The following is a 21469-nucleotide window of genomic DNA, read 5'->3' as shown; positions in this document are numbered from 1 at the left end:
AGAACGGGAAGTGCTGTATGTTGGCTTGACATATGTTGAACTACTTCCGCGAAACCGAAGGAGGTTCTGATGATCTGCTGTGCAGGTTTCCTCTGGTTTCAGTCCAAGTTGACCCGATCTAAGGGACTGAGTTCTCGTTTGTAGTAACCGACCATTGTTTCTGCGCCGACGGTGGTTTCCTTCCAGCAGCTGAAGAGTTCGACTGACTGGGGACCTGCGGGTAACCTCTGCTGGCTAGCTAGCCGTTAGCACGCTGTAGCCTTAGCACGGATTCCGAAGTAGTTCGTACGTAGAAGGAAACGAGTAACTACAAGTGATCCGTTGTCCGTTCATCCGTCGTTCAGCCAACCGCGCTTCAAAAACGTCTTGCGCCCGTATTACGCGCTTTACAGCACAGCACAAAACACGCTCGTCGCTACTTCCTCTTTTCACAATGAGACGTCTGGTCTGTTCGAAATATGGAAAACTGCGAGAGAAAATATTGCATATATAGAAAAATTACTCCTAATAGAAATGTATGTACTTTTACTATGTAGTTTAGTATTTATTAACTTAAACTGGCATCTAATGCTAAAAAGCCGACAAAAGTTGTCGGTGAGAAACAGCTGGTCTTGATCAGCAGAAGGTCATGAGGCAAATACATAAGGTCAATTGACCTTTAGACAAGATCTATGAAACATGACTACGTCTGTTAAAAATAAAAATAAAATATCAATAATATAATACAATATAACAAATTAATGGTGGACAGAATGGTTTTGTTAATCTCAAATGGAAATCATTCATCAACATCTTAAGTATCCCTGTTTCAACATATGAGGCATTTAACACTAACTGTTCCATATTATTATTTGTTTCAGGAATGTCTTCGCTGTGGAGCCTGAGGCCAGCATTGACGTCACTGCTTCGAGGTACGTTCACGCACCTGCACGCTCTCAAGCCAGTTCGTAATACTTTGTGTATTGGTAGAGAACCAGTCAGCAGTTTAGACCACATTCTCCTCTTGTTCACGTTAATCCTGAAGACAGTGAGTCATGACAACTAATCTACAAATAATGAATAAACCAGGAGTGTTGCTAGGAGGTGCTGACAGGTTACAGGCTTCTTTTCCTTCCCTCTATGGTCCAGCTCACCTGGGTTCTGAGCGGGTGATGGTGGGTCAGTAGCACTGATCACTCTCCTCCTTTGACAAATAGTTGTTACAGAACCTCAAGGTTCATTGTCCTGGTGTAATACAAATGGGTCCACTGGGTGCAGGCCAGACAGGATTCAAGATTAAAAAAACTTTATTAATCCCAGAGGGAAATTATTTTGTACACTTTGATCGCTGTCAGTTGGAAGTACATGTACACACAAGAAGGTAGGGAGATTAAAATGTGAATGCTAACACATCTGCACATGCTCACGTTAAAATGTCTGTGGCTTTTCGCTCGCTGCAGCATCCCAGCATGCCTCTGCCTGTACTGGCCCCCTCCCCTCAAGGACCATGGCCACCCTCAACCAGATGCACCGTCAGGGAAAACCCAAACTGCCTCCTAAATCTGTCGGCACCACGTTCGGTCACCCCCAGCTGAAAGCCGTGGTGCTGAAGACCATGATCCGAAAGCCCAAGAAGCCCAACTCCGCCAACAGAAAGTGCGCTCGGGTGCGGCTCTCTAATGGGAAGGAGGCAGTGGCCTTCATCCCTGGAGAGGGACACAACCTGCAGGAGCACAACGTGGTTCTGGTGCAGGGCGGAAGAACACAGGACCTGCCTGGAGTCAAGCTTACTGTGGTCAGGGGCAAATACGACTGTGCTCATGTGGTGAAAAAGAAACAGTAGAGAAGAGACGGATGCAGTGTGATGTGATGATGATGTGAAATAAATCTTTGTTTAATATCCTGTTGTGTAGCTGAATTTCTTAAAGATTAGATGAAGTTGTGTTCTTGTTAGAGAGCAGCGCCTCCCAGTCGGTGCAGTTCCCCTCCCAGACACTGGTGGCAGCACTGAGCCGAAGCCGCTTACGTCTGCTTTGGTTAGACGTGGGATTCACCTGCATGTTGGACTAAGTTGTAAATCTGCTTCATTCCTGTCAAGCTGAAGTGAGTCAACGTTTATCAACAGCCATTACATCCTTAAGCGCAAACATCAGCTAGCATGCCGCTTGCTGACGTCAGCTAGCATCCCGTTAACCCGAGTGTAAGCATGTAAAGGTAGCGGCGCTTCTCATCTCTGAATCTGCGCTAATCGACAGTCAACGCACGTGTGTTCTGAGGCTACGAAGCACTGCGGTCAAGTGAGCCGTCGTTCGTTCATCCGTCGTTCAGCCAGCCGCGCTTCAAAAACGTCTTGCGCCCGTATTACGCGCTTTACAGCAGAGCACAAAACACGCTCGTCGCGACTTCCTCTTTTCATAGCGAGACGTCGGTCTGTTCAAAATATGGAAAACTACGAAACAAAATATTGCATATATAGAAAAACTGTCGCCTAATAAAGATCTGTATACTTTTACTGTAAAATTAAGCATTTATTAGTATTTAAAACTACCATGTCATACTGTGAAACTTATAATTAATAACTTGACTTTGGTGCATAGTTCCAGGCTCAGACCACTTTCCCCTTGTTCTACTAGTGATGTACTATCACCACACAAATATTCATGTATTTTTACTGTATAGTTTAGGATTTTAGTAGTACCATGTTATGCTGAAATATGGCCCTTACAGTCAAGCATAAAACCAATAAGTACTGCACTACAAACAGTGTAGTGTGTAACTTTCTTTTTTATTGTTTTAAGTCTGTATTGTGAAGAGAGAATAATTGCATTAAATCTAATCCTGAATATTTGGTTATATACATTTTGTATTTACATTGTAATATCTAGTTTTGAACACTAAAATGTGTAAGAACAGAGACAGCAATAACTTTGATAAAACAAACTCCAGACATGGGAAATGGTTTAATGAGAACAAATAACGATTTCAGTATCCATCCATTTTCAACCGCTTTTTCTGGGGACGGATCGCGGGGGCAACAGTCAAGCAAACTCCAAACTTCCCTCTCTCCGGACACTTCCTCCAGTTCAGCCCAGGACCTGTTTGCCTTGGGAGACCCTACCAGGGACATTTAGCCCCCGACAACATAGCTCCTGGGGTCATTCAGGCACACAAACTCCTCGTTTCACACAAATATTCAGTTTTTGACTGTTCCATGACTTTATATAAAACATTAAACATTTAGTTTTAATAATAAAAGTCACACTTTGGAGTCCTAACAGATGTTAATAAGAGGATTTAATGTGTGTGTGCCTAGCCTCACTCAGTTTTTTATATGAAAAGTGACATAATCCGGGCCTGGCATTATGCACTAAAGTCAAGTTATTCATCATCATAGTTGAATATAAGGCCCATAGAGTATTACAGTATGACATGGTAGTTTTAAATACTAATAAATCCTAAACTATACAGTAAAAATACACGAATCTTTGTGGGGTGATAGTACACTTCTAGTAGAACAAAGGGAAAGTGGTCTGAGCCTGGAACTATGCACTAAAGTCAAGTTATTAATGATCAAAGTTGACTGTATTACAGTATGACATGGTAGTTTTGAATACTAATAAATCCGAAACTATACAGTAAAAATACACATATCTTTGTGGGGTGATAGTACATCACTAGTAGAACAAGGGGAAAGTGATCTGGGCCTGGAACTATGCACTAAAGTCAAGTTATTAATTATAAAAGTTTCACAGTATGACATGGTATTTTTAAATACTAATAAATGCTTAATTTTACAGTAAAAGTACACAGATCTTTATTAGGCGACAGTTTTTCTATATATGCAATATTTTGTTTCGTAGTTTTCCATATTTTGAACAGACCGACGTCTCGCTATGAAAAGAGGGAGTCGCGACGAGCGTGTTTTGTGCTCTGCTGTAAAGCGCGTAATACGGGCGCAAGACGTTTTTGAAGCGCGGCTGGCTGAACGACGGATGAACGAACGACGGCTCACTTGACCGCAGTTACGAAGCTGTAATAGTGTCTTTAAGAATAAACAGCGACTTTCATTTATACTGTCTCGCAAAGAGACCCGGGGCCCGTTTCAAGAAGGAGGTTTAACAAACTCTGAGTTTAAACTAAACTCTGAGTTGATTTACTCTGAGTTTGCAAACCTGGAGTTTTCGGTTTCAGAACAGCTGAAAAGAGTTGGTTTAAGCAACTCCGAGTTGATTGACTCAGAGTTAAGCGCGTGCACCGTGCACCGCAGCAGCAGCAGCCTGACGGTGCACAGGAGGACCCACGTGGTCCAGAAGCCTCATCGCTGCAGCATCTGTTCCTGAGCTTTGTGAAGCCCTGCCTCCTCCAGCACATGATGATCACTCTCCTGATGCCGTTCCTGTGAGACTTCACCTCCATCGTTCCTCCAAGAAGACAGTACTGGTTCTCTGCAACAAGCTCTAACGGACCCGATGTTTGTGTACAGCAGATCTTAAGGGATGAATCTGTTCTTTCTGGTCCAACCTGAAGACTGGAAGAGGAGAAGAACACAGACGAATATCTGGATGAGCAGGTAAACCTCATCCAGACAACTGGAGCATAGTTACCTCACGTGTCACAGCCAGTTTACAAATCACTGAATGTCCCTTGAGCAGGCAGAACATGGAGAGAGAGGCGGGTGTGAATCCGTCTAATCACGCCTGTGTAATAAACCTCCAGGTCTCAAATGAGCCTCAACCTGGTAACCATGATGACAGAGACATCAGCGGCTTGATCAACTCTGATGAGGAGGAAGAGGACTGGAAGCCCGGTGTTGTGGGTTTGGTCCAAAGCGCCCCTTGCGTTCTCACGCACTGTTTCAGACATTTGCCCTTCCTCTCGTCTGCAGGAGCACCCAGCTCGTACGCATGAAGGAGCACCAGGCGTCTCACCGGAGAGAAACCCGACACCTGCAAACGTACCAGTGCTTCCTCTGTCAAAAGATCTTCAAGCAGGTGTTCGCTCAACCAGCTGACACGCACAGGGGTCCTCTACCAGTGCCCATTGTGCAACAAGAGCTCCAGTCGGGCCCTGGATCTGACTTATCACGTGGACGCTTGGCCGAGTCATCATGGTCATCATATAGACACAGTCTCAGATCCTGTAACTGCCCCCAGTGTTTGGTTTGTGCTCTGTGCTCAACCTACAGCTCAGGAGCTGAGGGACTAAAACTCTGAGCTACCACCTGCTAACATTAGTCCTGGGTGACTTCAGTCCCTTGCTCAAGGACACTTCAGTAGCTGATCTGTTACGTCACTGGACTGGTTTGCTGTTGTTAAGATAAATAGCCTTTAATTTCATTGTAGTTATACAATGAGGTTTGTTTGGTGACTCTCAGAGACCAGCAGCAGCACAAATGCACATTAAAAAAGACTGTAATATGTATAATTGAATGTACACATACATACTATATACAACGCAATTGGACACACGTGGTTCCGTACAAATAGAATTCACTGAAATCAATAAATTTCCGAGGCACAAACTGTGTCTGAGTCCTTCATTTGTGTGAGTTTAACATTGTTTCTGGCTGGTGCCACATTCGCAGCTTCTGTTCATCCAGTTCAACCTTAAAGGTCTCTGTTCGTGCTAAACCCACTTTTTTCGGGGTTCTGTTACATTTCTTTGACTCTGGTTCATGTTAACACACTCCTAGTCTGTTAGAAGTGCACGCGCTACTTATTTTATATTTTGCTACTTGATCCAATCCCGTCTAAGAACTATTCAATTCAGATTCAAATCTCCATTAGTGTCTATGTGGACAGTGAAAAACCACTCACAGAACCAACTCCGGCCCAGAGAAACCCAGACCCAAAAATCACCTGCAACAAACTTTCAATTCAGTTTAATTCAGTTCAATTCAAGGATGGTTGGACGCAGGCAGCTGCCCATCACAGACACATAGCTCTGAGTCCGATGATACCTGTAGGTGGGGACAGAGTGGGAGAGAGAGAGAGAGAGTGAGAGAGAGAGAGAGAGCAGAACAGCAGCATTTGCTTAAAGTGCGTAGGTTGGCCTCCATCGGAAAACGCGCAGTAGCCCAGAGCACAGGACCTGCGTCCAAGATTCACTGTGTGTGTGTGTGTGTGTGTGTGTGTGTGTGTGTGTGTGTGTGTGTGTGTGTGTGTGTGTGTGAGAGAGAGAGAGAGAAATTACTACAAGTTTGCTCATCAACTGAATCAGACCAAAGCAAACGGCAGCAAGCGGCGCTGACGTCGCGGAAGCTGCAGGGGGCGCTGCAGGCCCCGGACCGGGCCGGCTCTGGACCGGCTCTGGGCGGACTCGGGGCGGACTCGGGGCGGACCCGGGGGGGGGGCGGAGTCACGGAGAATAAACCCCAGAGTCCTGCGGCGCTGCTGCCAGAATCCTCGGCTCCATCATGTCTCTGCAAGGCTTATACAGCAACAGCAGCGAGACGAACACGACCGGGGCACAGGACTGGACCCAGGTGAGCGGAAGTATACTTTACGTAAAGTTCTGAGACAGATGTTAGTGCGACAAGCAATAAAACAGCCTGAGCTAAATACGCGTTTCTGCTTCACGCCGTTAAATGAAGATCAGCGTCTCGTTTCTATTTGGAATGAGTCGAACGTTTCCGGACTCATTACGGTACAAACAGCTCAGCTTTTTGTATTTGAGCGCTTTCACACCTCACGTCGCCAGATCAGGTCCGCGGCACTGAGCTGATCCCAGATCTGCTCAAACTCCCTCTGAACAGTCAGTGAATTTGCGCCTCGTTTCTGCAGGTGTATGAAGCGGTCCAGTGGATCCAGCTGGTCGTGGCTCTGCTCAGGTCGGTATGACGTCACCCAAAACCAATTCGAGTTGTGAATCATTGTTTTGTGGGTGGAAGGTCAGAGGTCACAGCGCTGGGACAATAGCATGAGCTGCTCTGTGAAGCGTGGAATAAACTCATTAGTTTTTGTTTCAGCAGCAGCCGAAGTGGAGTATGGTGAAAACTTCACCGTGACTTGGGCCTAGTCAATAAACCCGGTTGTTGTATTTGTTTGCAGTGTTCTGGGATCTGGCTCCATCATCGTCTGTGTGACGTTACAGAGGACGCTTCGGACGCCGGAGGTCAGTGACCGGTTCTGTCTGCGGCTGTGATGGACCCAATATGGGTCCATGTGATGATGATCAGCTTACATCAGTTTGGTCTGTGACAGGAGAGTAAACAAACACTGACATGTGACAAACATTGACCAGAACCGCTTTCCATAAAGGTCAAGTCGTAGTAATTGGACCTGCAGCACCACAGAGGATGTCAAACAGCTGAGCTGATGCTGCGGACACTGATTGGTTCTCCTACACACAGTCTGGTGTCACATTGTATTCACGTGGTTCTGTGTGTTTCAGTTACAGCCTCTGGTTCTGCTCAGCGTAACGGACCTGCTGCTTGCTGCCTGCTGGCTCGCCGGAGCCGCTCTGTTCTCCAGACACTGTGACAGCCTCTACACCTACTGCTACCACCTGCACACGGTGGAACAGGTGATGCCAGCCTCCTACTCCGCAGCCAGTGAAGGCCTAGAACCAGCCGGGCCTTGATCAGAGCTTCATATGCGCTGCTGGTTTCTAGGCCTTCGTCATGTGCTGCGTCTGCCTGGTTCACGCTGGTGTTTTAGGGGCATTCTGTGTTCTTCACGTTTGATAATCAAGCCTCAATAAGGAAGCTTCACATAATGAGAGCTCTGTCTGCTGGAAAGTCTCCACTTCCTCCTCCACCAAAAACAAAACAGGCCCGACCCAAAAGCACCTACACTCCCTGGAGTCATCCGCTCAGCCTCGATGAAGCGCATTCAGCTCACAGACACCGACCGGGTCAGACCCCAGAACCTGGAGCTCAGCTGCATCAGTGCAGTTGAAGTGGGTGCAGATCAGAGATGAGGAAGTCGAAGGAGCTGCAGGGAGATTCACACACCTGGGTTCTGTGGTTTGTCCTGCTGATGTTTGTTTGAGAAGAGTCGCATTTAGAACCTGAGAATGGATGTAGAACCTTTTGTTTACTGACCTCCATCGGCGTCTGAGCAGCTACGGACCCGTCTCACCTTTAATCACTGATGACAGATGTCTTCATAGGTGGCACTGAAAACGGTTCTGTCCACTTGAAGGAGTCAAAATTTCAATAATGCAGACAGCTGGGGAACATCACTGCCTGACTCAGACAAGTGAGCCTGTCCTGTCCAGGTGTCACCACTCTGCCGGTCCAGTCATCCTGTCCAGAACCGATCTTGAATTGGGTCAGTCTGGGATGAAATAAAGCAGCAGAACCAGGACAGAGCCCAGGCTGGATGTAAAGCAGAAAACAACATTCCTGACCTACATCCATTGTCCAGGCACATCAGCACTCTGGGTCCACTTCTGGTTTTAGCTCTGTTTACAGTCCAGAACCTCACAGAACAGTTATATAAAGTGAGCCACTAACCGTGCTGCTGTTCTGTCAGATGCTCTACATGGCCTCATTCTTCTACACACTCAACTACCTGTGGGACCTGTACAAACGAATCCGAGAGAGGTTCTACAGCTGCCTGGTCGGATACCCCATACAGGTACCAGCACACATCGGAACCACCCTGACCCGGTCCATCGCCATCTATTTTGTCTGCTTCTCTTCTGAAGCACTGCAAGTTACTTGTTCCTGGTTCTGTATCTGGTTCTTTCTTTAGGTTTCTAACCGAGTGAGCAGAGCTGGAAAAGCAGCCGCGCTGCTGTCAGGGTGAGAAGCAACTCAGGTCGTTAGTTCTGGGTGTGTTCGGCCCAGTCCATGCAAAGCACATAAAACCGCTGATGTTGTGCCTTCAGGCTGGTTCCGGTTCTGCTCATGACGCCTGTCTTCATCCAAGGAAACCTCAGCAAGTGCCAGGCCAACTTCAGCCAGCCCTACAGGTGAGCAGAACCTGTGTCCACGTCCGCTGTCTGAAGTGTATTTACAGCAGCAGAACCTGAACATGGTGGATCTCTGCAGAACCGCTTTAACAATGCATCAGCTGCAGCAGAACTAGTCCACGTTCTACACACAGTCAGGAAGGCAGAACTCAATGTCCTGGTAAAGGTCAGGGCTGCTGTGACGAGGCTCGATACAGGAGGTTTCACCAAAATAAAAGCCTCTGGAGCTTGTGGCGCTGTCCATCTGCTCACGGCGTCCTCTTGCAGGTGTCTGCTCATGCACACCGGCGCTCTGTACCTCACCTCCGAGCACCAGGCCACGCCGGGCGCCTGCAGCCTGCTGCACACCTACGCCATCGCCGTCTTCCTCGCCGCCTTCCTCGCCACGCTCTCCAGCGTCACGGTAGGAGGCGTGTCCTGCGTCTCTCACTCTGTCTGCCTGTGTCCCACGTGTCCTGCGTGTCCCATGTGTCCCGTGTGTCCCACGTGTCCTGCATGTCCCATATGTCCCGTGTGTCCTGCGTGTCCCACGTGTCCCATGTGTCCTGCGTGTCCTGTGTGTCCCGTGTGTCCCACGTGTCCCATGTGTCCTGCGTGTCCTGTGTGTCCCATGTGTCCTGTGTGTCATGCGTGTCCTGCGTCTCTCACTCTGTCTGCCTGTGTCCCACGTGTCCTGCATGTCCCGTGTGTCCCGTGTGTCCTGCGTGTCCTGTGTGTCCCACGTGTCCTGCATGTCCCGTGTGTCCCATGTGTCCTGTGTGTCCTATGTGTCCCATGTGTCCCACGTGTCCTGCGTGTCCTGTGTGTCCTGTGTGTCCCACGTGTCCTGCATGTCCCGTGTGTCCCACGTGTCCTGCATGTCCCGTGTGTCCCACGTGTCCTGCGTGTCCTGCGTGTCCCGTGTGTCCTGCATGTCCCGTGTGTCCTGCGTGTCCTGTGTGTCCCGTGTGTCCTGCGTGTCCTGTGTGTCCCACGTGTCCTGCATGTCCCGTGTGTCCCATGTGTCCCGTGTGTCCCGTGTGTCCCACGTGTCCTGCGTGTCCTGTGTGTCCTGCGTGTCCTGTGTGTCCCACGTGTCCTGCATGTCCCGTGTGTCCCATGTGTCCTGCGTGTCCCGTGTGTCCTGCGTGTCCCGTGTGTCCCATGTGTCCCGTGTGTCCCACGTGTCCTGCGTGTCCTGCGTGTCCTGTGTGTCCTGCGTGTCCTGCGTGTCCTGCGTGTCCTGCGTCTCTCACTCTGTCTGCCTGTGTCCTGCTCCAGGCGCTCGTGGTCAACGCGCGGCGCATCTTCCGGCGCGCCGTGGCGTCCAGCGGTTACCTAGGCAGCCAGCAGCAGGCGGCGTTCCGAGCCATGGACCGACGCATGCTCCTGTACCCGCTGGTGTTTGTTCTGTGCTGGGGCCCAGGTCTGGTTCTGACACACTCAGCTCCATAGTTTGCAGTCACTATGTGTATGAGTCCTTAAGTGGTGGCTGCGTTTGTGTCCTCAGCCGTGTGCCTGGCCTTCCTGCGGGTCGCCAAGCCCTCGGCGTGTCAGGGCAGGGTCGGCGTCGTCCTCTACATCTCACAGGTCAGTTGAGCATCAGGGGTATCTGATTGGTCGATGAGAACCAATCACAGGCCAGATTGTTGACAGTGTGTCCTGAACGGTGAGATGACCGACGATTGGGTCCGGATGGGCCGGTTCTGACTTCTGTAATGAGTAACACCTGCACTGTCGCTCCTAAAGCAGCTCATGTGTGAACTGGTAGCGGATGTCTATGACCGTCGCAGACTGTCTGTGACGGTCGCAGACCGTCTGTGAACGTCTGTGACAGTCGCAGACCGTCTGAGGACGTCCGTGACTGTCTGTGACTGTCTGTGTGTGCTCTGTCCTCAGGCCTTCACCTCGGCCTCCCAGGGTTTCCTCAACTGCCTGGTCTACGGCTGGACCGGAGCGCGCCTCCGCGGCGCTGGGAGGACGGTCCTGCGCCGGGACGTGGACACTCAGACGCCGCTGCTGCGATGGCAGAAGAGAAGCTACCAGGCGCTGCCCAGCATCAGCTGAGGGGAAACTCAGGAGCTGACGGACTGAGGAGTCTGAACTTTCACCTGAACTGAGGGAAAACACCGCGAGCAGAGCACCGACGCTTCCACCGATGAGAAAAGGAGAAGAGGGAGTTTACAGCGACGCACAAAACAGGATTTGAAAGCCCAGGTGGCTCCGTCAGCCCGTTGTCCGCTGAGGCCGGAGCGCTGTGAAAACACATAGATGTGAAAACAGAGACTGAAAACAGTTTGTCAGAATCCGTGAGAGCAGCTGAAGGAGAATGGCTGTTTTCAGCTTCGTAGAAATGTGTGATGCTCATTAAACCTCCTCTGCATTTGTGCACGTTTGTCTTTGTTGTTGCGTCGAGCTCTGGACACGAAGTGTCTGGTTCGAGGTCCAGATCCGTGTCCGCGACACATGTCCTGCTCACTGTTGTTGGTCCTTTGCTGCTTCCTTCAGCTCCACTCAGGAGCAGGAGCAGCTTGAAAGTGTGTCACCGGGTGTGAAAACACCTGAAACCTGCTCAGTTTCTCAGTGTAGACAATAGAAAACTTCAACATTTCGCTTCATCAGTTTCACTTTCATTCAGTGGAGGAGGGAGTGAGCGGAACGAGGGGCGCAGCCCATAACGAGTCACGTGGCGATGCTTTGATGGTTTCTGCACGGTTGGACAGCAGCCACGTGCAGCTGAGCCTCGGACCCACTGATGTGACTGTAAAACGTCAACACATGAACCTGCAGCTGATCGCATCAATCTGCAGGAAACTTCATTTCCCGTCCGAGTTACTGCAGCTGAATGTTTTGTGCTAAACCTAGAGTGACGGAGGCTGAGACACAGAGCAAAGAGCCCCGCAAGCTGAGAATTTAACTCGTCTGTATCGCCGTCATCACAACGAGCGACGGTGGCTCCCTCCAGTGGAAGTAAGAGCTCATGACAACTGGCAGCTTCCAGCTGATCTCAACGGAGGTGACGTCATAGAAGAGAAGACCGACTGGTGAAATGATGAGTCCAGACTGCACGTGTCTAGTTCAGCTCCGTTTACCTTAGTGAGTTGCCCCCCAGCGCCGGGCGGACGGCTGAGCCGCTGAATGCACAGCAGGTGGTCTCTGTGGTGTCACCGAAGCACGAGAGGTTTAAACGGGTCATGGTTTCATTGAGCCTGATCTCTGGTCAGTGGAGCTTAATGTTTTACTGCTTCAACAACACAAACCAACTTTGATACAAACTAAGCAGAGCTCAGGTACAAATCATGCTGCGGTTACCATAGTGACGAGGGCACATGTTAACTAATGCCTCACTGATCATATTCTAAGTAGATTTATTCAAAACAAGCGTTGAAGCATTTATTGGAGAAACACTGATGACGTGAGAAGAGAGGAATAAAAGGATCTGAAGCTTCGTGTGACCATTCACTGGTTCTTCAGGTGACAGTTGTCAAGCAGCAGGTTGTAGTTGGAACCCCCGGCTTGCACAACGTCCGAAACCATCTTCTGGAAGTTCTTGGAAGTAAGGAACCTGCAGAGAAACCACGGAACAGCAGCATCACATACAGGATGTGATGAACAGCAGCATCACATACAGGGTCTGATGAACAGCAGCATCACATACAGGATGTGATGAACAGCAGCATCACATACAGGGTCTGATGAACAGCAGCATCACATACAGGATGTGATGAACAGCAGCATCACATACAGGGTCTGATGAACAGCAGCATCACATAAAGGATGTGATGAACAGCAGCATCACTTAGAGGATGTGATGAACAGCAGCATCACATACAGGATGTGATGAACAGCAGCATCACATACAGGGTCTGATGAACAGCAGCATCACATACAGGATGTGATGAACAGCAGCATCACATACAGGGTCTGATGAACAGCAGCATCACATAAAGGATGTGATGAACAGCAGCATCACTTAGAGGATGTGATGAACAGCAGCATCACATACAGGATGTGATGAACAGCAGCATCACTTAGAGGATGTGATGAACAGCAGCATCACATACAGGGTCTGATGAACAGCAGCATCACATAAAGGATGTGATGAACAGCAGCATCACATACAGGATGTGATGAACAGCAGCATCACATACAGGGTGTGATGAACAGCAGCATCACTTAGACGATGTGATGAACAGCAGCATCACATACAGGGTGTGATGAACAGCAGCATCACTTAGAGGATGTGATGAACAGCAGCATCACATACAGGGTCTGATGGACAGCAGCATCACATACAGGGTCTGATGAACAGCAGCATCACATACAGGGTCTGATGAACAGCAGCATCACATAAAGGATGTGATGAACAGCAGCATCACTTAGAGGATGTGATGAACAGCAGCATCACATACAGGATGTGATGAACAGCAGCATCACATACAGGGTCTGATGAACAGCAGCATCACATACAGGATGTGATGAACAGCAGCATCACTTAGAGGATGTGATGAACAGCAGCATCACATACAGGATGTGATGAACAGCAGCATCACTTAGAGGATGTGATGAACAGCATGTTTGTACTCACCGTCCAGTCGGACCCGTGTGTCGTGTGAGGACATCAGCCGGGCTAAGTGGTGCAGCCGCAGGCTGCATGGGCCCGTGTTTTCCGCTGACCTGGGACTCGTAGCTCAGCGCGGCAGAGACGACCAACTCCAGCTGTAGAAGCGGGAGTGTCGCAGAGTAGCGTTTCGCGCGCGTATCAAATTATGTGACCAATGCGAGCGAGAAGCGCCGACACGTCACGTGACTGTTTAGCTGCTTATGTGCAGTTTGAACGGACTGGTTGTTTCAACATGTGAAGCTTTATAAACATGGCAAGCGGACTTAAGATCTAAGATGACATGTTTCACATTACAGTTCTGTAATGTATTTATGACAAGGCAAACCCGTAATTAAAGATATCCACAACTTATTTTGCCAAGTCACAATTCCAATAAAAATATCTTTATTATCAGACATCAGTGCCGCGTGACCAGCTCTCATGTGTGGAGTGTTTCTACTGCACAGCTACACTCATTAGCTCTGAGCAGATGTCAGCTCCCAGTCCCAACAGAACCGCACAGCTCCTACCGCTACCTGGCGCCACAGAATCAGAACCAGCACCGACAGCAGCATGTTGAAGCAGGACGAGACCAGCAGCACTCTGCTCGGACCCGGCGGTTCTTCAGCGCCGCTCAGCTTGTGTGTTTAGCAATAGGCAGGCTGTTTGCAGATTGCACCATGTCCCTGTAGAATGGTCCCTGCCATGTGATGGCAGGGACCATTCTACACAGTTCACTTAGGCAAAGGCAGAACATCTGGACCCAGTGTTCCTAGGTCAGAAGCATTAGGCAGAAACCCAGCTCAGCCACAGAACAGGCATTACAGCCCAGACCCAGACTCCAACAGAACTGAAAGATCCGAGGTTAACTTATTCAGGAAAATATTTATTTATATTTATTTATTGATATTGAAAATGTTAATAATCTGAACAGCAATGACGACAGGACTAATAAATATCAGATGTCATCCTTTTCCTTCATCCTTTAGTAAATGTTTGCTCGGTCAAAGTTCTGCTCGGTGGCAGTGGTGTGACTGTGGGCCAGGACTGTCATGGTCCAGGTCCACAAACAGACTGGAGCTGCTGGAGCAGACGCCACCGACCGCGGGCAGGTACGAGTGGTGGAGGATGGGCAGCTGCACAGACAGACGGCGCCCGACGCTGCCGGACACAGAACCAGAACCACGAGCATGGAAGTCTATAGCATTAAAGAATTGCTGACACCCACTGGACTCACTGTTCTGAAGAGTTGACCCAGTCCAGACTCAGGTTCTGCTCTGAGCTTCTGTCCTCGGCACCAACCTCTGACAGCTGCATGGTGATGGTTTCTATCTCCACATCCAGCTGCAGAGAAAAACAAGAAGCACGTTGTTCCAGTGGGTCCCATGAAAAAGCTCCTCCTCCTCCTTCCTTCCTTCCTTCCCTCCTTCATTTCATTCTTCCTCTATTCCTCTGTCCACTCCTTCCTTCCTCCCTTCCTCCGTCCCCCCCTCCCTACACTCTTTCACTTCCTCCTCCACTCCTTCCTCCCTTGCTTCCATCCTTCCTCCCTTGCTGACGGTGCTCACTCACACACTGCTGGCCTTTATTCATACTGAGCACACACAGCTGCTGTGATGACCTTTCCCAGTCCTTACTTGTGCACTTCGACTCTTCAGGTCCTGCTCTTCATCACTGTGGAGCTCTGATGGCGACGGCTGCTGCTGTTGCTCGCCATTGTTCCAGCACAAGTAGAACATCTACAAACACAGGCTTTTACACGTTAATACCGGGTTGGTACACATAAAAGCCAAGCTGACCAAAGACCGCAGCGCCTCACTGACCACTGGCCCAAACATCCAGCTCAGGATGAAGGCGCTGCAGCAGAGGATGGCGACGCTGCTCAGGCAGAACTGAAGAGAACGACTGGGCGCCGTGAGCAGGGAGCCCGACACTCCAGCCACAGTGAACCCCGTCAGCGCAAACAAGGCATCGCCAGCAGGGGGCGCCTGTGCACACCGGGTGTTCCAGGCCAGGAAGCAGCCGAGACCCTGCAGAAAAACTGCTTTTACTTCATGTCTGCACGTCAGCTAGGCAGCTCTCACCAAAGCACAGTGTGCACCAACCAGCAGGGGGCCTTTGTATCCGTAGACGGCCATGAGCCACAGCTCCAGGCCGCTGCTGCTGCAGTGTTCAGAGAAGGGCTGGACCAGAAGGTCCTGGTCTACAGAGTCGCTCTGAGGAAACAAGAGCGGTGTAAGTGAAGCGCTCGTCACCCAGAGGCCACTGCTCCTGTTCCTGTTACCTCTGAGCTGTGCTGCACAACCACCCGTCTGAGGGGGTCCAGGATTTGCCAGGAGGTCAAAACAAATGCATCCAACAGGAGCAACCAGAGCAGCACACACCTGGCCTGCAGCCGGAAACACAAGCAAAATGTTAACGCAGCTTCCCCTCATTCAGACTGTGGAACCTGAGGGTCTGACCTTCTGCTTGGCGCCGACCAATGAATGAATCCTCCACGTTTTGGTGAAAAGGGCTGTGAAGATCAGGGTGTGTCCCACTGACAGCGACCACAGATGAACCTGCAGGAGTGAACGTTCTACAGCTCAGCGAGAGCCGATCAGCTGGACCTGCTCTCTGAAGCAGCAGGACACACAGAGGCAACAGAACCGACCCACAGCAACTAAACAGAGACTGAAAAAGAAGCTCAGAGCGTATTGAATATTAATAAATCCTAAAGTTGTTGTTCTTTTTATTTTCCTGAATAGAGACCTGAGTCTCACAGCTCTCACTTTCATTCAAATCGCATCATCTATAACGGACTAACGAATGGGTGGTTCACTGTTTTGGTCCAACTCACAGAGCAGAACATCTCAAACATCCAGTCGGATACTGTGGCTCCATCCAGACCCGAGATCAGGACCGAGCAGGAGGAGAGGAGGACACCCAGCAGGAGCAGCCCATCCTGGGACCTACTACTGGACCGTAGCAGCCTGGAGGAGAAAGAGTCTGTTGTACCATAGGTCCAACAGAACCAAGACCAGGTCTGTACCAGCAGAAGTGATGTACCAGTGTTTACGGTTGATAACCCTGAGGCAGATGATGAGCAGAGTGATGAAGATGATAACAGCTGCAGCTGATGAAACTGTGATGTAGACAAAGAGGCTGACGTGACGGTGCTGCAATCGGACCAGGGCCCGGTCTCTGGCGGGTCCACGTCCTGCAGGAAGAACCCAAAGCTGTTACAACTTGCTGTTTGTTAGGACCGTTTTTATTCTGGTCAACAGACAACCTTTAAAGTTCAGCAGGTGGTTGATCAGTCGCAGCTGCTGGTTGCTGGTGTTGAAGCCACCCACCAACACATGGCTGCTGCCTGAGGACACACACACACACACACACACACACACACACACACACACACACACACACACACACACACACACACACACACACACACACAAGCTCAACACTGTGTTCACACAGACTGCAGCTACGTGTGATTCTCGTCACCTTGAATCTGAATCAGCTCGATTGATGACATTCTCTCCCCGTTTCGAAAGACGACTGGACCCTGAAAACAGACAACAGCCATGAAGTGTTCCACTGGTCCAGGTGTGTTTTGTGTTCTGTTCGTCCTCACTGTGACTCCTTGAACCCGTGTGTTCCTCACTGCAGCCAGCAGCAACCTCTGAACCTCCTGGTCGCTGACGCTCATGTTCCTCAGTACTCTGTATTTCTCTCTGTGTTTCACCACCTCCATCACCTGAGTCAGAGCTTTGGCAGCGACCCACACGGCGTCGTAGGCAAAGGCGTGGAGAGGGCTGACCTCTGACCCCTGCGGTGTCACATGTCTGAGGTACATGTCCTGATATTCTTCAGGAGTCTGCAGAGACACAGCAGCTGGTCACTGATGGTTCATTTGTTGCTCTCTCACAACTCCTTTAAATAAGCACAGGCTGGTTGCCAAGTTTTCGAACCTGTCCAGAGACTCCGGCTGCGTTCATCTTGCTCAACGGTAAGATCTGGAGTCGGATGGAGCCCTCTGCAGCTGTCAGCACATGGGTGGCAGCGCAGCCAGAAGCTGTAGGCCCCAGCCTCCATCCACCTGCTCCTCCAGCAACGATCCACTGGTACTGAGGTCCGAACAGGTTCAGCATGTGAGCCTGTCAACACACAGAGGAAACACCTGTGTCACCGTTCCCAGTGCTCACGGTCACTTCCAATGCGTCAAGTCTCCCCTGTGTTAACTCAACTAACATCATAACCTTTGTAGAAGCAATGAGACGCCTCAGACCGAACCACAGCCGTTGTCCGTGGTGCTGAACGGCTGCACATCACTTGTACATTTGCGTCTGTGTCCAGATGCAAGAAGCTTGTCTAGTTCTAGTTCAGGTCAGTGGCTCTGTCAAGATGAACTCACACAGCAGAAAAGCTCAGAGGCTGAATCCTCTTCGATCTGTGCGATGATGATCCGAACATCATCTTCCTGCAAGGTAACAATAACCATTTAGCATCAACGAGTCATTCTCAGTCTAGTTTCCGCTTTAAGCTCCTTTGTCCTGCTCACGTGCGTCACCTTCAGCTTCTCCAGGCTCCTGCAGGCGTCGTCCTGACTTTCTGTGGAAACAACCTGAACGTTCGCCATCAGCAGCTGTCTCATCAGATCCTTCTTCATCTGGAGTAACAGGGAAACTCACATGTGATCAGAAAAGAAGAGGGAAATGCTGAGATGGGTCGAGCTCACCTCTGAGTGTCTGGGTCCAACCTGTGTGACGACACCAACTCTGGCCCACTTGTATCTCTGCAGGAGCTTCACCACAGCCTGGTTCAAAGCTCGGTCCAATGGCATTGTGCTGAACAGGTTCCTGTACCACTTCCTGTTGGACAGGCTCATGGATGAGGCAGCGAAGGAGATCTGCAACAGGGCCACCAATGAGAGCCACCACTGCCCTGAGGCAGGCGAGCCACAGACGAACCACAGACAAGTTACAGACGAGTCACAGACGAGTCACAGACGAGTCACAGACGAACCACAGACGAGTCACAGTCGAGTCACAGACGAACCACAGACGAGTCACAGACGAGTCACAGACGAACCACAGACGAGTCACAGTCGAGTCACAGACGAACCACAGACGAGTCACAGACGAGTCACAGACGAACCACAGACGAGTCACAGACGAGTCACAGACGAACCACAGTCGAGTCACAGACGAACCACAGACGAGTCACAGACGAACCACAGACGAGTCACAGGCGAGTCTTGTTTATACCTGCACGAGGCCAAGAGCGGGCAGAGCGCGAGCGATGAGCGACGCCACAGGTGGACACGCACCTCCAAACAGCAGCAGGTACTTTGGCCCCACCCACATTGCATCAAACAGAGATTTGAGAGCTGTGGCAGGATCACACTGCAAAACAGAAAGACAGGAAGGGCTGACCCCGCTGAGGCAGAGGACTGAGGCAACTGGTGTTAAACTCAGATTAGTTTAATATTCACAGCATGATGTCAGATCAAAGTTATTATTATGGACTTCTTTTTTTGCGTATCCTGTCCAGCAGTTCAACAAGCAGCATGTACTAGGCTGAATGCCGTATTGTGATGAACGACGGTTTTGCTTTTACAAGGGGAGTATATAAGAAATATATATACTCCTCTTAAATAATGGTTTATCTTTTTGTCTCTATTATTTGATCCTAAATATGTGTGATGTCACTGGATTGGTGGACAGGTTGAGTTTGTGCATGTGGTGTGTTTTGGGGGGTTGGCTGCTGAAACCAAACAAAGCAATCAAGCAAAACAATAGGCACAAAATAAATAAATAAGGATGTACCTTAGGCTGATACATTCATAACTAAACAGCTGCTGTGTGGTTAACTGTTAAATTAATATTATACCAATAATAGTGTGAGGATATGTACACACTCATACAAACATACATATATCATATACATACAGTACACATATGCATTGTTATAAATATCCCATACTACTTAATAATAGCCATGACGTACAACATCACAACTACCATATTCACACATTATTGATACTGGTAGTGATAAGTATCAGTAATACCTACAGTTGGGTTTAAAGCCTGTTTATCAGCTGAGTGTTGAGTGTTCCACTACAAGGTTAGTAAAGCTGTAGCTTAACATTGTTCACCCAAAGGGTGAGGCAGACGTTGGTGAATGAACAATGCCACATGTGGAAGCCAGGGTGATGGAGGGGCTCCGCCACTACGCCATCCAACAAGCAGAGGAAAGAATCCTAGCAGCCAGGGAGCCCACACACCTTCAGTTCCAGGAGGGCAGGTGTTCCAGGCAGGGCTGCAGCAGCCACAGAGACAGCACCCGAGGTCAGAGTGGGCCACTGTGGGTCAAAGCAGTCCGCCCCATGAGAACCAGGGGCAAACACTCCCCCCGGTTGGAGGGTCGGCCTGAAAGAGTGGAGCCCGAGGACCCACGGTCCGTAGGGAGCCTGCCAGTAGATGCCCCCGCGCCCAGAGTGCCCCCCACTCCACCACCCCCAGTCAAGCGGAGCAGGGCCGACCCCATCGGCCCGACCTCATCCCCTGGTACCACACCGGCCTGCAGCACAAGGCCAATTGGTGAGAGTCAGCAGAAAAGAGACCACCCAGGCAACGAATCCACGTACCCCGGGCAGAAAACGGGACCCCAAACAAACCAACCGCAGCACACGCATACGTACTCACACAGACACAGATGCACACACACACCCACAAACTCTCTCACAAAGAACTAGTTAATCATACGTGAACCCATGCACTCTCAGATACATTCTCACACCTACTCCATTCGCTTATTCTCATTCATGGGGAGGGGGAGGTCTCTGGCCTGCCGCCATGTGGCCCCAGGAAGGGACCGCAGCACCTGTTTTCCCTCATCAACAACATAATAAACGTAGAAGAAAAAAAAGCAGCTCTCAGTCTTCATTAGGCACCGTGTGAGGTTTCTCTTTCCTCTGAACGTACAGCTCAGTGGATGAATGGGCTGCACTCAAAGTGCTTTGGAGGCACCTGACTGGAGGAGCTGGGAATCAAACCGCACCGTCAGCCGTTAACAGAAGGATATTTTACAATCCCTTCATTAAAAAAGGCAGGAGCACAGACTCACACACAATTTTACCTTCAGATAGTGTTTATACCACATAAATATTTAGCAGAAGATATAGTTGAATACATCAAATGTTTGTTGTTTTTCTTAGAAAGAGAAACAGTTTTTGGAAACAGAAATCACTCAAGCAACACTGAGTGTTACGATTCAGAGAAGGTCTCAACTTTCTGAGCCATCTAGTATTTAACCATCCCATAATTAGGCAAATGTCAGGGCAGAGGCTAAACGGGTCGACAGTCGGTCACCTGTGAGTTCAGCAGCTGGAGCTGGATCTCGTAGTTCCCCAGTGGTGCTGGTTGTTTCTGCAGGTCCTGCAGAGCCAGCCTGACCGCCGGGACCACCGCGGCCGTCAGGTTCTCCCTGCCGGACCCCGAGCTGCCCGGCATCATCCACAGCACGGGCAAAGGGTGACGGACCTGGGCCAGCACCGGCCCAAGTACCAGCAGCAGCCTGAGCGCCTCTAGCATCTTTGGTTCAAGCGCACACTCTCGTCGCCGCTGTGATGCTCCTGCAGGGAGGCTCTAATCGTCCTGTGTTGTGAGCAGCTGAGAGGCCGAGGAGATAAACGGATCAGCATCAACACAAGATGCCACCAGATGCCCCCAGACACACAGAGAGTGGGGGGTGTCACCTCAGCCATCTGCTTCTTACTGTAACTTCCTGACAAAAAGTCGTGAGGCCAAATGATCCATCAGTTGTAAACCTGTGAGCCATCTGCTCCGATAATCTAGTGTTCGACTGAGCAATATCACATCCTGTGTAGCTGGTCAAAACAAAAAGAACCATTTTCAAACAACTACTCCAGAGAACAAATGATAAACAATAAATAACAGTTCCGTGGATCCAAACTTCCCACCATTAAGGCTTTAGAACAAG

General features: G+C 49.8%; 3 protein-coding genes across 4 annotated transcripts; 2 read left to right on the top strand and 1 right to left on the bottom strand.

Annotated features, from left to right (window-relative positions):
* Positions 1-37: 37 nt before the first annotated feature.
* mrps12 (mitochondrial ribosomal protein S12) lies at positions 38-1879 on the top strand. 2 transcript variants are annotated; one of them, XM_029129120.3, is made up of 3 exons: positions 38-220; positions 861-911; positions 1440-1879. In XM_029129120.3, exons 2-3 carry the CDS (start codon positions 863-865, stop codon positions 1820-1822), a joined length of 432 nt encoding a protein of 143 aa, XP_028984953.1. In that variant the 5' UTR covers positions 38-220; positions 861-862; the 3' UTR covers positions 1823-1879. The 2 variants fall into 2 exon arrangements, with proteins under 2 accessions (XP_028984953.1, XP_055359356.1); XM_055503381.1 differs by lacking the exon at positions 38-220 and adding an exon at positions 378-515.
* A 4425-nt stretch (positions 1880-6304) lies between these two features.
* On the top strand, positions 6305-11266 carry tmem116 (transmembrane protein 116). Its single transcript, XM_029130533.3, has 11 exons — positions 6305-6463; positions 6762-6808; positions 7029-7092; positions 7372-7503; positions 8457-8561; positions 8679-8728; positions 8815-8898; positions 9166-9301; positions 10159-10303; positions 10388-10467; positions 10777-11266. The coding sequence occupies exons 1-11, from the start codon at positions 6395-6397 to the stop codon at positions 10942-10944; spliced, it is 1080 nt and encodes a 359-aa protein (XP_028986366.1). The 5' UTR covers positions 6305-6394; the 3' UTR covers positions 10945-11266.
* A 3042-nt stretch (positions 11267-14308) lies between these two features.
* Positions 14309-21402, bottom strand: LOC114843627 (gamma-aminobutyric acid type B receptor subunit 2-like). Its single transcript, XM_029130341.3, has 18 exons — positions 20839-21402; positions 18733-18870; positions 18204-18374; positions 18036-18134; positions 17880-17945; positions 17437-17622; positions 17100-17342; positions 16970-17030; positions 16752-16832; positions 16529-16679; positions 16320-16452; positions 15943-16041; positions 15765-15869; positions 15586-15696; positions 15304-15510; positions 15118-15219; positions 14718-14824; positions 14309-14641 (listed from the first exon to the last, which is right to left on the bottom strand). The coding sequence occupies exons 1-18, from the start codon at positions 21058-21060 to the stop codon at positions 14485-14487; spliced, it is 2439 nt and encodes an 812-aa protein (XP_028986174.1). The 5' UTR covers positions 21061-21402; the 3' UTR covers positions 14309-14484.
* Between the last annotated feature and the right edge of the window lie 67 nt (positions 21403-21469).

The sequence above is a fragment of the Betta splendens genome, chromosome 16 (genome assembly GCF_900634795.4).
Source record: "Betta splendens chromosome 16, fBetSpl5.4, whole genome shotgun sequence".
NCBI classification, from domain to species: Eukaryota; Metazoa; Chordata; class Actinopteri; order Anabantiformes; family Osphronemidae; genus Betta; species Betta splendens.
Note: the sequence above shows the minus strand (reverse complement) of the source record. Positions and strands in the feature narration are given on the sequence as shown.